Consider the following 14,529-nt stretch of genomic DNA (forward strand, 5'->3'; position numbering starts at 1 on the left):
GGGAGGCCGAGGCGGGTGGATCACTTGAGGTCAGGAGATCAAGACCGGACTAATATGGAGAAACCACGTCTCTACTAAAAATACTAAATTAGCCGGGCGTGGTGGCGGGTGCCTGTAATTCCAGCTACTTGGGAGGCTGAGGCAGAAGAATCGCTTGAACCTGGGAGATGGAGGTTGCAGTGAGCTGAGATGGCGCCACTGTACTCCAGCCTGGGCAACAAGAGCGAAACTTGGTCCACCCACACCGCCCCCTAACAAAAAAAAAAAATAAAAGAAAAAATAAAACGAAAGTAGTTACTGAGAAAAGTAGAGGATTTCAGGAATCGAATCTAACTTCTTTGTCATTTCAGGATGAAGCAGAAATGAGTAGTCAGTTATCAGGCCCAGAGTTGAATGGACCTTAAAATTAATGGTTAGAGAAAGATGAATGTGTTGGTAAGTGTTTTAGATATAAATGAGCCAAAGATGGCCTCTCTCTATTGACCCTATATTGTTTACTTCTTCTCTACTTCAGACTGGTAACTGTTAACTCAAAAAGCCCTCCAATCGCGCCAAACTCAAATTTTTGCACACTCAATTGTTTTCAATATAGTCTAAGTAAGCAGATTTTTAGCTGTTTAGAACCTGACTTTTACAAATTCCATGAAACTTCCTACAACATCTGCTAGTCATAGGCAACATAAACCCTGTATCCGTAAAGGTTTCAAGCTCCACCACCCCTCCCAGCTCTCTGACCTGCAGGCTCCTCGTCCTCATCCTGTTGCTGAGTGGCATCAGCTAGACATGTAAGCTCCCTCCCAATTTCCGTCTCCACTGGAGTTCGCATTCCCTCCTTCCTTTTGGGGTAGTAGCCCCTGTATCTGAGCCTTTGGAAGGTCTCATGCTTGGAGGACTTTCCTAGCATTCAAACCTGTCAAAGCAGTGCCCAAATAAAGCTAGTTTGTGTTACTGTTACTTCCTGATTAGATCTTTTTCTCTGATTGTCAGCAAGACTCCTCAAACTCACTACAGTAAATGACCAAGAACAATGTCCCAGGATACTATGAATGAGTAAGAAGCTCAGATTTATTTATTTATTTATTTATTTATTTATTTATTTATTTATTTTTGAGATGGAGTTTCGCTCTTGTTTCCCAGGCTGGAGTGCAATGGCATGATCTCAGCTCAACGCAACTTCTGCCTTCTAGGTTCAAGCGATTCTCATGCCTCAACCTCCTGAGTAACTAGGATTATAGGCATGTACCACCTCGCCTGGCTACTTTTGTATTTTTAGTAGAGATGGGGTTTCTCCATGTTGGTCAGGCTGGTGTCGAACTCCCGACCTCAAGTGATGTGCCACTTTCAGCCTCTCAAAGTCCTAAGATTACAGGCATGAGCCACAGCGCCCAGCCGCAGGTTTTTTCCTTACTGAAATTTAATATAGCTAAGACATAAGCTATTAAGCAATAATGAATTATTGAAGGATTGTATTCCAAATATTTCTAACTACTTGGCGGTGTAAGGAATTGAGTTGGTGAGGATGACGCAAGTCACATTTTGAGTAGACACCTTGAGTGTCCCTTCTTCGTGCAGATGGACTTCTAGCTGCTTCTCATCGGCCACGCTGGTTGTGTACATGGATTCTGAGCCTTACCAAGTCCCAACTGGAAAACGCTAATGAATCCAAGTCAATCAGGCTGATTCCATTTACCTTTTCAGGGACTGGTTCAATCAAGAATGGCCTTGAGAAGACCTTGTGGTAAAAAGTACAAAAGGAGAATATTTTCTCTGGAAAGTTTCCTGCATTGTTGAGAAGAGATTTAAGGCAACATTGACCTTTTCCTGCCTCTTGGTAATGAATTGTGATGACACAATATTCACAAGAAGTAAAAACATGTGACCATGGGAAAAATCAAAGGAATTCCAGCAATGCCAATGCTGCAGGTGATGTTGACAGCCTACATTAACGTACCATGGCAACTTTCCCTGACAAACATACTAAACATTTTTCATCTTTCCCTCGTCTTTATTTGGCTGTTCTTTGTAACATAGCTGGAATCATTCTGTCTGACTTAACAGACTATAACCATGGCTCAGTAGAAATAATGAAAGGCTGAGTGTCACAGGAAGTAAGAATGGAGAAGGTGTGGGTTGGAAAGGTATTACAGATGTAAATACACTAAGCCATGTGGAGTCATTCCATAAGAGACAAGATGTACCACAGGAAAGACAAGGTGTGCAAGGAGCATGCGCCAAAACATTTCAGTGTTCTAGAATATATACTAATATTTGCGGGGCAGTTTCCTAGTCTTTGCAATTTTTATAACAGGCTTGAAGAAATAAAATCAAGAGTGGTTTATGTAAGCAATCAAAATGCCCCAACGTCATCATGCTATGAAGAAGCCCAAACTAGCCCAGGTGAAGAGACCACCTGGAAAGGCCCTGAGATTACAGGAGGACAGAGATATCCAGCCAGCCCCAACTGCTCAGCCTCCAGCCATTATCTGACAGCAACCACAGGAGAGAGCTTGAGTCAGGAACAGGCAGCCAAGGCCTTCCCCAATAATGATCAGAGAAACTGTGAGAGACAACAGAATGGTTGTTACTGTTTTGAGACACTAATATTTGAAATCATTTGTTTTACAAGAGTACGTCACTGGAAACTTCAGTTTAGACCCTTTGAGGGTGTATTAAGAGGATACTCTCAGTGTTTTCAGCCCTAGTTTGTGATGGAAAGCGGGAGGTGCCCACCCTAGTAGACTTCCATGTTTGGGGGCTTGTGTTGCCTAGTGCTGAGCTACAATCTTGACATTGCTACTTGAAAAGGGAAATGACTGAGACAGTTTAGTGCACTTGAATTGCGCATCTTACTGAACTTTCAGCATCTTGGAGTGTCACAGGGGATGAAACACAAATTTTGCCAGTTAATGGCCCTGGTGGCTGTCATCTGCCTCCATGAGGTAGCTTGGAAGGGAGCTAGCTCTTCAAAACGAGACAAGACCACTAGACATAACTACCATTTTGTTACCTAGAATCTCCCTTGTCAGGTAGTCTACAGGTGTTCTTGCCCACCTCCTTGCCACAGTTTCCTAGTAAATATTCCCAACAGTGTGGGTTACAGATCCCACTCGTGCAGTGCCGTCCAGTCTGCATCCACGGTGCTGGCCCCACCACATTCTCCGTGAGAGCTCGAGGAATTGTGGGCACTCTGTTGCTGTTCTTCTCATATGCTTTTTTCAGTAAACCTCCCTTTCGTCTTAAAAAAAAAAAAAAAAAATGGCTTGTTGTTGCCTTGATGTATTTCACTGGAGCCAAGCCACCAAAGGAGCATTCCTTTTAACTGCCAAAGCACATTCTTTATCTTGAAAATATTTACAGTTGTAGATTATAATAGTTTGTTATCTGCAGACCAGTTTTAAAAAGCCTTGTGCCACTCAAATATCATAATCTTTGTCAACATTCAGTGTCTCCAGCAAAAGAAACTATCAACAGAGTAAACAGCCCACAGAATGGGGGAAAGTATTCGCAAACTATGCATCCAACAAAGATCTAATATCCAGAATCTATAAGAAACTTAAACAATCAACAAGAAAAAACCAAATAACCCCATTAAAAATGCAAAGAAAAAAAGACACTTCACAAAAGAAAACATACAAGCAGCCACAAAACATATGAGGCAGGGTGCAGTGGCTCATGTCTGTGATCCCAGCACTTTGGGAGGTCGAGGCAGGAGGATTGCTTCAGCCCAGGAGTTTGAGACCAGCCTGTACAATAAAGTGAGACCTCTTCTCTACAAAATTTAAGAAATTAGCTGAATGTGATGGCATGTGCCTGCAGTCTCAGCTACTTAGGAGGCTGAGGTAGGAGGATCGCTTGACGCTGGGAGGCCAAGGCCACAGTGAGCCAAGGTCTCACCACTGCACTCCAGCCTGGGTGACAGAAGGAGACCCTGTCTCAAAATAAATGAATGAATGAATAAATAAATAAATAAATTTTAAAAGCATATGGAAAAATGCTCATCATCATTAATTATCAGAGAAATGCAAATCAAAACCACAGTGAGATACCATCTTACACCAGTCAGAATGTCTATCATTCATAATTCAAAAAGCAACAGATGCTGGCAAGGCTGTGGAGAAAATGGAGCACTTTTACACTCTTGGTGGAAACATAAATTAGTTCAGCCACTGTGGAAAGCAGTTGGAAGATTTCTCAAACTACTACAAGCTGAACTACCATTTGACCCATCAATCCCATTACTGTGTATATACCCAAAGTAAAATAAATTGTTGTACCAAAAAGACACATGCACTCATGTGTCCACTGCAGCACTATTCACAATAGCAAAGACACGAGGTACCCATCAGTGTTGGATTAGATTTTAAAAATGTGGTGCATATACACCATGGAATACTACACAGTCATAAAAAAGAACAAAGTCATGTATTTCGCAGCAACATGGATGCAGTTGGAGGCCATAATTCTAGGCAAAAGTAACGCAGGAAGAGAAAAATCAAATAGTGCATGTTTTCACCCATAAGTGGGAGCTAAACCGTGGGTACATGCAGATACAAAAATAGCAACAATAGACACTAGGGACTACTGGAGAAGAGAGGGAAGGAGAGGGACAAAAATTGAAAAACTGACTATGGAGTACTATGCTCAGTATGTGGGTGACAGGACAAATTGGACCCCAAACCTCAGCATCACACAATGTACCCATGTAACAAACCTGCACATGTGCCCCTTGAACCTAACATAAAAGTTGAAATGATTAAAAAAAAAAAAGTTAAAAAGTGTAGGCCTTCCAATCCAAAAAATAATAAAAATGAAAAAAAAAGTAACTATAGGGAAACAGAAAACAAAAAGCATTGAGTGCCTCAATGTTCCATTAATGCCAGTAATTTCAGTCATAATCACACATGACAGCTTTGTAACTTAGAAAAGCCTCTCTATTTAAAACTTTCCCAAGACTGCCTCCTCTTATTCTTCAACAAACCTCACCCTGATGCACGTGTGCCTGCGGCTGGAGGTGGGGAGAGAGGGACACACGCGTATGTACATGTGTGTGGCCCACGAAGCTCCATAAGTATCTCCTCATCATTGCCACAGCTCCATGTGCCTTCTGAGAAGTCAGAGTTCATTAAATGTGCTTCTTGTTAAGATAGAAAGTACAAACACTACTGTGTCCAATTGACCGCAATTCATTTTAATTTTCACACCAGTGCTCTATAAGAATGAGAAGATTTCTCTTTCCTTCATTCTGAACAGAAGTTGAAGAAAGATTTTTGTGCCCCCAAATCTGACAAGGTGAAAGACATGTAGATAGAGCTATGGAACTCTGTGGTGCCCAGACTGAGTGTATACGTCCAAATGGTAAACAGATATTTTGTGTGTGACTCAGTGTCACCCACCACACTCTTGACTCTCTTGGCAGCTGTACTGGTTCAACAAGCACCCTCAGACCTATACTCTTCCAGATTTTATCGTGTGTAATCTGCCACTGTATATGCACTTTTATAGACAGAAATTGGATATCTTCCCAACTCATGATATTGCTCTAGACTGCACTTGAGCAATAGAAGTCTTGACTCCTCCACCTGGGTTACTAACACTGGAGAAAAATCACACAAGACGAAAGAATGACCACTCACATGCATGGTCTCTTATTCCTGCTTGGCTGTCAGTATATTCTACAACTTTCTGGATGCTTCTGTTGTCTCTAAAGTATCCCCTAAGAGAAATTCTAACTATTCATCATTGTGTACAAACTCCCTCTCTTATCTCCTCTATTATTTTCAATGATTGACTTTACTTCCTGATTCACAGGAAAATGAATGTATGGAATGAACTAAAGCTAAGCATTTCTTCTCATTTCTGTTCTTTCCAATCACCTGCAAATGCATGTGTCTGCACCTACATCACACCTGGAAAGCAGGAGCCCCTCTTTATTCATGGGTATTCTTGGATAATCCTCTCCCTGTTTTCAAGGTCCTTGCTGCAATATTAACTATATTTCTCTCTCTCTAGTGCCTTGCTCTCTACTTGCCCTTACTCATCAGCATTTAAACATGCTCGAGTTTTTAAACTTAAAAAAATAACAGAAAATATCTCTACAGCAAAGAAAATAATCAACAGACTAAAAACACAAACTAGAATGGGAGAAAATATTTGCAAACCACATAACTGATAGGGGCTAATATCCAAAATACATGAGGAACTTCTATAACTCAATAGCAAAACAAAACAAAACAAAAAATGGTGTGGCACAGTGGTTCACACCTGTAATCTTAGCACTTTGGGAGACCGAGCTGGGAGGATCGCTTGAGCCCAGGAATTTGAGATCAGCCTGGGCAGCACAGTGAGACCCTGTCTCTTAAAAAATAAAAATAAAAATTAACCAGGTTTGGTGGCACATGCCTATATTCCCAGCTATTCAGGAGGCTGAAGTAGGAGGGTTGCTTGAGCCCAGGAGGTCAAGACTTCAGTGAGCAGTGTTTGTGCCACTCCATCCTGAGTGACACAGTGAGATACTGTCTCTTAAAACAACAACAACAAAAAAGAGGCCAGATGCAGTGGCTCACACCTGTAATCTCAGCACTTTGGGAGGCTGAGGCAGGTGGATCACCTGAGGTCAGGAGTTTGAGACAAGCCTGGCCAACATGGGGAAACCCTATCTCTACTAAAAATACAAAAATTAGCTGGGCGTAGTGGCAGGCGCATGTAATCCCAGCTACTCAGGAGGCTGAGGCAGGAGGATCACTTGAATCCGGGAGGCAGAGGTTGTAGTGAGCCGAGGTGGTGCCACTATACTCCAGCTTGGGTGACAGAGTGACACTCTGCTTCAAAAAAAAAAAAAAAAGGGAAAATAAAAATACTAATGATGCAATTAAAAATGGGGAGTTGGCAAAGATCTTTTGGATATGTTTCCAAAAGCACAGATAACAAAAGCAAAAATTCATGAATGGGATTGCAAAACTGAAAAGCATCTGTTCAGGAAAGGAAACAATCTACAGAGTGAATAGATGACCTAGGAATGGGAGAAAATACTTGAAAATCACACATCTGATAAGGGGTTACAACTCAAAATATGTAAGGAACTTGAACAACCCGACAGCACGAAAACAAGTCAATTAAAAATGGGTAAAGGTGCTGAACAGACATTTCTCAAAAGAAGACATTCAAATGGCCAAAAGGTGTATGAAAAGTTGCTCAGTGTCACAAATCATCAGAAAAATAAACAACAAAACCACAATGAAATAGCACTTCACACTTCATAGGATTGCTATTAAAACAAAGCAAAAACAATAGATAAATGTTGGTGTGATAATGAAGGAAAAAACATCCCTTTGTACACTGTTCGTGGCCAGGCAAATTGGTGTAGTCACTATGGAATATAGTACAAAGGTTCCTCAAAAAATTAAAACTAGAACTATCACACAATTCAGCAATCCCAGATGACAAAAATGGCCCAAGCAGGCCACCAGGGAAACCTGGGCCCAGCGTGCATCAATGCAGAGCATCAAGCACAGCATAACAGGTGTACAGTTGCCTATTCCTGTCCAGAGAGAACTGCATCCCTCACTCTGGAAAATGGGGAAATGCAGAGAAGCAGATGCAACTGAAGAAGCCAGCTGGAGCAACAAGGAGGGACAACCACAGCCTGGGAGGGCACCATGCCAGAGACGCCTGGACCTCACGCTAGGCTCAGTGCCCGTTATACTCTTGGGACCCAGCGCTTTCCTTCTGCATCACTTGGCATACTTGACATTATTTGTTGCTTAAAATAATATCCTAGTGTTCACCTTTCCTAGGAGACCTAGGCAGATCCTGTGACACTACAGCTTCGGCACACAGTAGGTGCATCACAAACATCACAAACATCTGCTGGGTTTACACACTCTTGCCTTCTCCAACCTTCTTGAGAAGTCTTCAGTGAAAAGGAATTGCTGATTGAGCAAGAATTAAACTTCTAGAGACTCCTGGATCTGCTGAAGTTTGAGACAAGGTAAGATTTGTTTACTGCCATATTCCTAGCTCATAGCACTTAATATGTAGTCAGTTAATAAATGTTTGTTGAATAAATGAGTCAAAGGAATCATATATCTTACTTAGCTATATATTTTCTGAGCAAAATGATAAATGTAATAGTGTATTTCTGGTATAATTTTGCTTTACATATTCAACAAACCTGACAATTCAACTAGGTGCCAGGCACACAGCTGCTGAAGAAAAGGACGTATAAAATACAATTTCTGTCTACAGGAAAGCCACAGTCTAAAAAGTAGAAACATGTGAACAAATTATAAAAATCAGAGAGGTTTGTTGCTATTTTAAACAGCTCCAGTCAGGAAGTGTTAAAATAGAAAGTTCTAAACAGGAAATGTTCCAACACACCATCTAAGCATGAAGCAGAAGCCACCCGTAGTTGAGTTTGCTGCCGCCAACCCCAACAGCAAGAATTCCAGTCCTGCTGCTACAAAATAAGTGTCATTCTAATTTTATTACTGCTATGTAAACCGGTTTTAGACTCTTTGATTGCCACTTAATGTTCTAAAGTTAGAAGTATTAAAGAGAAAATATTATTATGGTGTTGAGCCCATTCACTGCAGCCATCTCAACATCACACCAGTTATAAAGCCTATTATTTCAAAAGAAAACTTTTAGTTTAACTTATTTATCCAAATATCAGTGTTACATAAACATATTTGCCATCAGACTTTGGATTTATGGGTTAAATAGTATATAAATATGATTAGAACCTTAAAGTTTACACTTTTCTGGTTCTCTCAAATTTTTTTTCAAAATAGTATATGCCTTTCTAAACAATTGTTAGCATAGTTTTTAAACTGAACATTAAAATGTGTATTTTCCAAAAACAAAATACAGCTCCCATTGGTAAATGGTGTTGTTGAGATACAACAGACAACTTCTCTTGGGAACCATTTAATCGGTCCTCAATTTTACACTCTGTCCAGAAATGTCAATGACTTTAAAATATAGAAGTATATTACACAACTAAACTTATACTTATTCAGTATTGTGCAATATTTAGTATTTGTTCTAGCTATCTCTTGCTGAATAGTAGGCCATTCCAAAACGTAAGGCATTATTTATTGTTTAATATGTGTTTATTATTATTATTTGTTTAGTAATTTTAAATAACATTATTTCTCATGGTTCTGTGGGTTGACGGGCGCTATAAAAGTTCTCTTCTGCAGTTCTCTTTCTTGCAGTTGCAGTTGGTTGGCTGCTGCCGAAGTCACCTGAAAGCTCAACTAGGCTATTCTCTAATTCTGCCTTGGTCTTTCTGGGGACCAGCCCACATACTCAAGCTACAAAGGGGCTGCCAGCCACCAGTCAACTCATTAGTGTACAAAAATATACTTATTACTTTGGAAATTCCTAGGATTTTAAGAGTCTACATACCAGGAGACATGACAAAGACCAAATATATATTTTGCAATATCACAACAATAAAAGTAAATTATTTTTTAAAAGGAGAAAGCAAACCAATTGAAATGGATAAATATATTTTTTATATTCTTAGAATGGAATTTTGTACAGCAGTGAAAACATAAGAAATCAAAGTTACGCATCCACACGTAAATATCAAAAAAAGAACTTTAATTAAAAGGAGGAAGCAAAATAAAAATACAGAAATAGCAGCCGAGCATGGTGGCTCATGGCTGTAATCCTAGCCCTTTGGGAGGCTAAAGCAGGAGGATTGCTTGAGCGCAGGAGTTCAAGACCAGACCGGGCAACATAGTGAAACTCCATCTCTACAAAAACAAAAAAGATAGCCAGGAGCAGGCTAATAGTCCCAGCTACTAGGGAGGCTAAGGCAGGGAGAATGAACCCAGGAGGCGGAGGTTGCGGTCAGCCACTGCACTCCAGCCTGGGCAACAGAGTGAGACTCCGTCTCAAAAAAATGAAAAAAAAGTACACAGGCAAGCCAGTATTACAATAAATCAATCATACCCTATTTCAACTAAGCCTTCATTTTTGCTCCCAAATCCACCTCTCTGTCTTCAGTTAGCTGTCAATCTCACTTTGCAAGATGAGTATGGAATGCCTTTGCCATTTTCTTTAAATCCTGACCTACACTCTCTATGTAGAGAACGCTCTCTCTACAGTTCTCTAAATAAGAACTATTGACCTTGTCACCAAAACACCGCACCCAACCTTACTTTATTATTTCATAGTAATCATCACAAGTAGAAATAAATCAATCATTGCTTTATGATTTGTTACATTTTTCTCCTCCCTTTTGCATTGGAAGTTCTATTAAGGTAAAGTCTTGTTTGGTCCTTTCTTTTATCTTTCTTTCTTTCTTTTTTTTTTCTTTGAGACGGAGTTTCATTCTTGTTGCCCAGGCTGGAGTACAATGGCATGATCTCGGCTCACCGCAACCTCCGCCTACTGGGTTCAAGTGATTCTCCTGCCTCAGCCTCCCTGGTAACTGGGATAACAGGAATGCACCACCACGCCCGGCTAATTTTATATTTTTAGTAGAGACGGGGTTTTTCCATGTTGGCCAGGCGTGGTCTCGAACTCCTGACCTCAGATGATCCGCCCACCTCGGCCTCCCAAAGTGCTGGGATTACAGGCATGAGCCACCATGGCTGGCTTGCTTGGTCCTTTCTATGTCATTGTGTTTCCAGGAAATTCAGACTGTGGCACATGACATGGCATGAATCATGAGATTAAAAATATTTGTCGAATTAATGAATCGAACAGTGGGCAGGATTTGTAGAGATCTTCTAGACTGGCTGAATAAAATAAAATGTAAAAGTGATTTAAGAGACCGGGCACAGAGACTCACCCCTGTAATCCCAGCACTTTGGGAGGCAGAGGTAGATGGATCATGAGGTCAGGAGTTCAAGACCTGCCTGACCATCAGGGTGAAACCCCATCTCTACTAAAAATACAGAAATTAGCTGGGTATGGTGGTACATGCCTGTATTCCCAGCTACTCAGGAGGCTGAGGCAGGAGAATCGCTTGAACCTGGGAGGCGGAGGTTGCAGTGAGCAGAAATCGCGCCATTGCACTCCAGCCTGGGCGACAGAGTGAGACTCTGTCTTAAGAAAAAAAAAAGTGATTTAAGCATTTTAGTGACAGCCTCTGACTCTCAGGACTCACAGTAGCACAGAATACTGAGGATCTTCCCCTTCCTCCCTCCCTCCCTTCCTTCCTTCCCACAATTTCATTAAACAAAAAAAACACTAAAACATCTAAGGTCTTGTAGATGAATATTTGGCACTTCAAAAATCCTTACTTTTTTCTTGTCATTAGAAGACAATGTAGGTCAACAAACATTTTAAATGCCTTTTTTGTGTGTGTGATGCTATTTAATAAGCACCAATGGCACCCACCAGGTTTTAGGTCCACAAGGCCAGTCTACTGATAGTACTTAAAAGATGCAGGTCTTTCTATATATAAGGTTATATAAACAAAAGAGAAATCTTATTGTAGAATGTGAAAGTAATGTGTGTGTAATCACCATCCACTGGAATTCAATCAGATTTTCCTAACAAGATGTTAGAAAGTGTCTAGGACAAAACTGACCTCAAAATGGTTTGGTGGAGGCAATTTATCTTCTGACCAGTTGCTGGCGAGGAACCCTCAAAAAGCTGTTGTTTTGTGGCTTACGGAATTCAATGCAGTTCTGACAAGGAGCTTCAGGTTTGAAGGTCTGACTCTACCATTCGCTTAACCCCGAATTTAATCCACTGCATGTTCTGTGCAATTTTCCTCACCTAATAAAGGAACTTCCTTTTGCTCGTACTCCATAGATACCACATTTCCTTCTCATGACCTTTCTAACAGCTTCTTTGAAGTCTTTGTTCCTCAAGCTGTAGATAACTGGGTTCAGCAGTGGTGTGACCACAGTGTAGAAGACAGAAATGATCTTGTTGACTTCAGGCAACAGGTGGGGACTGGGGTGCACATACATGGAGATCATGGTCCCGTAGTAGATAGTGACAACAGCCAGGTGGGAGCCACATGTGGAAAATGTCTTTCTCCGGCCAGAGGTGGAACGGATTCTCAATACGGAGGACATGATGAAAACATAGGACCCCAGTGTCAGAAAAAAACAAATGCACAGCACGGCAATTGACAGGATGAAGATGGTCACCTCGGTGATATAAACACTGGAACACGAGAGCTGCATGAGTGGGGGGAGGTCACAGAAGAAATGGTTAATCTCATTGGGCCCACAGAAGTCCAACCTGGAAATCATCAGGGAAGGCAGAAAGCCTGTGCCGATCCCTGTCCACCAGGAGACCGCCACCAACCTGGTGCAGAGCTCACGATGCATGAGGAAAGGGTAGTGGAGCGGGCTGCAGATGGCCAGGTAACGGTCGTAGGCCATCACCGCCAGGAGAAAGCACTCGGTAGCGCCGAGGAACACAAAGAAGTAGAGCTGTGCCATGCAGGCGGAGAAGGAGATGGCTTGGCCCCAGGACAGCAGGTTGGCTAGGAGAAGGGGCACAGTGGTGGATGTGTACCAGACCTCCAGAAAGGAGAGATGCTGGAGGAACATGTACATAGGGGAGTGCAGTCGCTGGTCCTGGCTCACCACAGTAACGATGATGACATTCCCTGTAATGGTCAGGCAGTAGATGAGCAGGAAAATGACAAAGAGCAGGGTTTGCCATTCAAGAAGGTTCTGGAATCCTAACAGCTGAAAGTTAGTCACAGTGGAGGTATTTTGGGGCTCCATTGCCTGTGGGGGATGAAAAACATTTTGGAAAAGCACAGGATGCAAGGCGCAAATGTATCACTATTGATGTTTGGCACTTCAGAGATTAATTTTTAAATAGTTTAGAGCTGTATGCACAGCTTTTTAGAAGGATAAGTGCATAATTCCACATCTCTTTTCTAAGAACACATTTTGAAATCTTAAGCTGAATGTGAATGTTAGATCTTGTAAGGAGACTCAGCAAGTTTCATTTATCTGGGTTCTCTGAAATCGTGACGTCTCCTATCCAAAGACAGGCAAAAGAGGACTCTGATTAGTAGACCTTCAGTGTTCTCACCATACAAAAAAGAAAAACTGAGGCGGTGACTATGTTACTTGGCTTGATTGTGATGATTATTTCACAATGAATACCTCTATCAGAACAACATTGTACACTTTAAATATATAGTATACAATAATATTTATCGACTACACCTCAATAAAGCTGGAGAAAAACTCAAAAAACTGACAATAACAACAAAACTTAAAAAAAAAAAAAATCCTGCAGGGCCGGGCGCAGTGGCTCACACCTGTAATTCCAGCACTTTGGAAGGCCGAGGCGGGCATATCACAAGGTCAAGAGTTCGAGACCAGCCTAACCAACATAGTGAAACCCTGTCTCTACTAAAAATACAAAAATTAGGTAGGCGTAGTGGCACGTGCCTGTAATCCCAGCTACTTGGGAGGCTGGGGCAGGAGAATCATTTGAACCCGGGAGGTGGAGGTTGCAGTGAGCTGAGATCATGCCACTGCACTCCAGCCTGGGCGACAGGGCGAGACTCCGTCTCAAAAAAAAAAAAAAAAAAAAAAAAATCTTGCACATACGGAAGCAAATGCCTTTCCCTTCTCATATGTGGGCTTTGTCTGAAAAAGAAGCCAGACACAGCACATCTCCTACGCCATCTTGGGAAAGTGTATATATTCTACCCTCAAACAATATTTATTGGTCCCTGCTGTGTGTGTGTGTGTGTGTGTGTGTGTGTGTGTAAAGGCCTGTGGTGAACTAATCTGTCTCACTCCACTGGTGTCCTTTCTTGCCTTACCCAACACCATACTCATGCCCAACCACTATCATTGCATCCTCGTGTACACCTTCTTTTCTTTCATTTAATTCCCTATCTATAGTTCTGGATAAAGTAAACATCCACCTGCCATACAGGAGCTTCTGTGAAGTTGAGGGAGTGAGACATAGCACAGAATAGAACCTCTGTAAAATGTACAACCAACACACTCAGTGTGCCCTTACTGCTGGAGAGCAATCATTCTATATTTCCCTTATACACCAAAAATAAAATTCTAAACCCCACAACTGACCGAGCGGACTCCTCCTTTCCGCCAAGGGGATTTCAAAGAAACCTAAAAAATCTGGTTCAGGCCATGATGGGAAGAGGGGGTTGGACAAACCTCATCACACTCTCCTTTCTCCAGAATTCAGGCACAACTGAGCAGCAATAACATCGAAAAAGATATTTTAAGGCTGATGAAACAAACTGTGTAGCAATAATGTACCAGATTCGAACCTGACTCTAGTATAGCATCATGACAGACAGCTGACCCTGAAAGAAATGGAAATATTTTACCACAAAATATATGTATTTGTCATATTTAAAATGGCCTGCAAAGCTGTCTCTTGTGGGGGAAATCTACGTTCTGCGGAGAACCCCTTTCCCTCTCCAGGCCTTTGTCTGATCCTCAAGAGATGAGCTGAAAGTCTAGCAGCTTTTAAAAGTCTCAATAGAACATTTTTGCCATCTGCTGCTTCTCAGGCTGGCAACATATGAGACTTCATCTACATCGTAAGAAC

At 41.6% G+C, this 14,529-nt stretch overlaps 1 protein-coding gene across 1 annotated transcript; it reads right to left on the bottom strand.

Annotated features, from left to right (window-relative positions):
- Positions 1-11,739: 11,739 nt before the first annotated feature.
- On the bottom strand, positions 11,740-12,707 carry LOC112614385 (olfactory receptor 11L1-like). The gene is given in 2 exon segments (XM_025370881.1): positions 11,740-11,777; positions 11,780-12,707. Coding segments are annotated over 2 exon segments (966 nt in total).
- Positions 12,708-14,529: the final 1,822 nt, after the last annotated feature.

This window comes from Theropithecus gelada, chromosome 1, assembly GCF_003255815.1.
Source record: "Theropithecus gelada isolate Dixy chromosome 1, Tgel_1.0, whole genome shotgun sequence".
Classification (NCBI taxonomy): domain Eukaryota; kingdom Metazoa; phylum Chordata; class Mammalia; order Primates; family Cercopithecidae; genus Theropithecus; species Theropithecus gelada.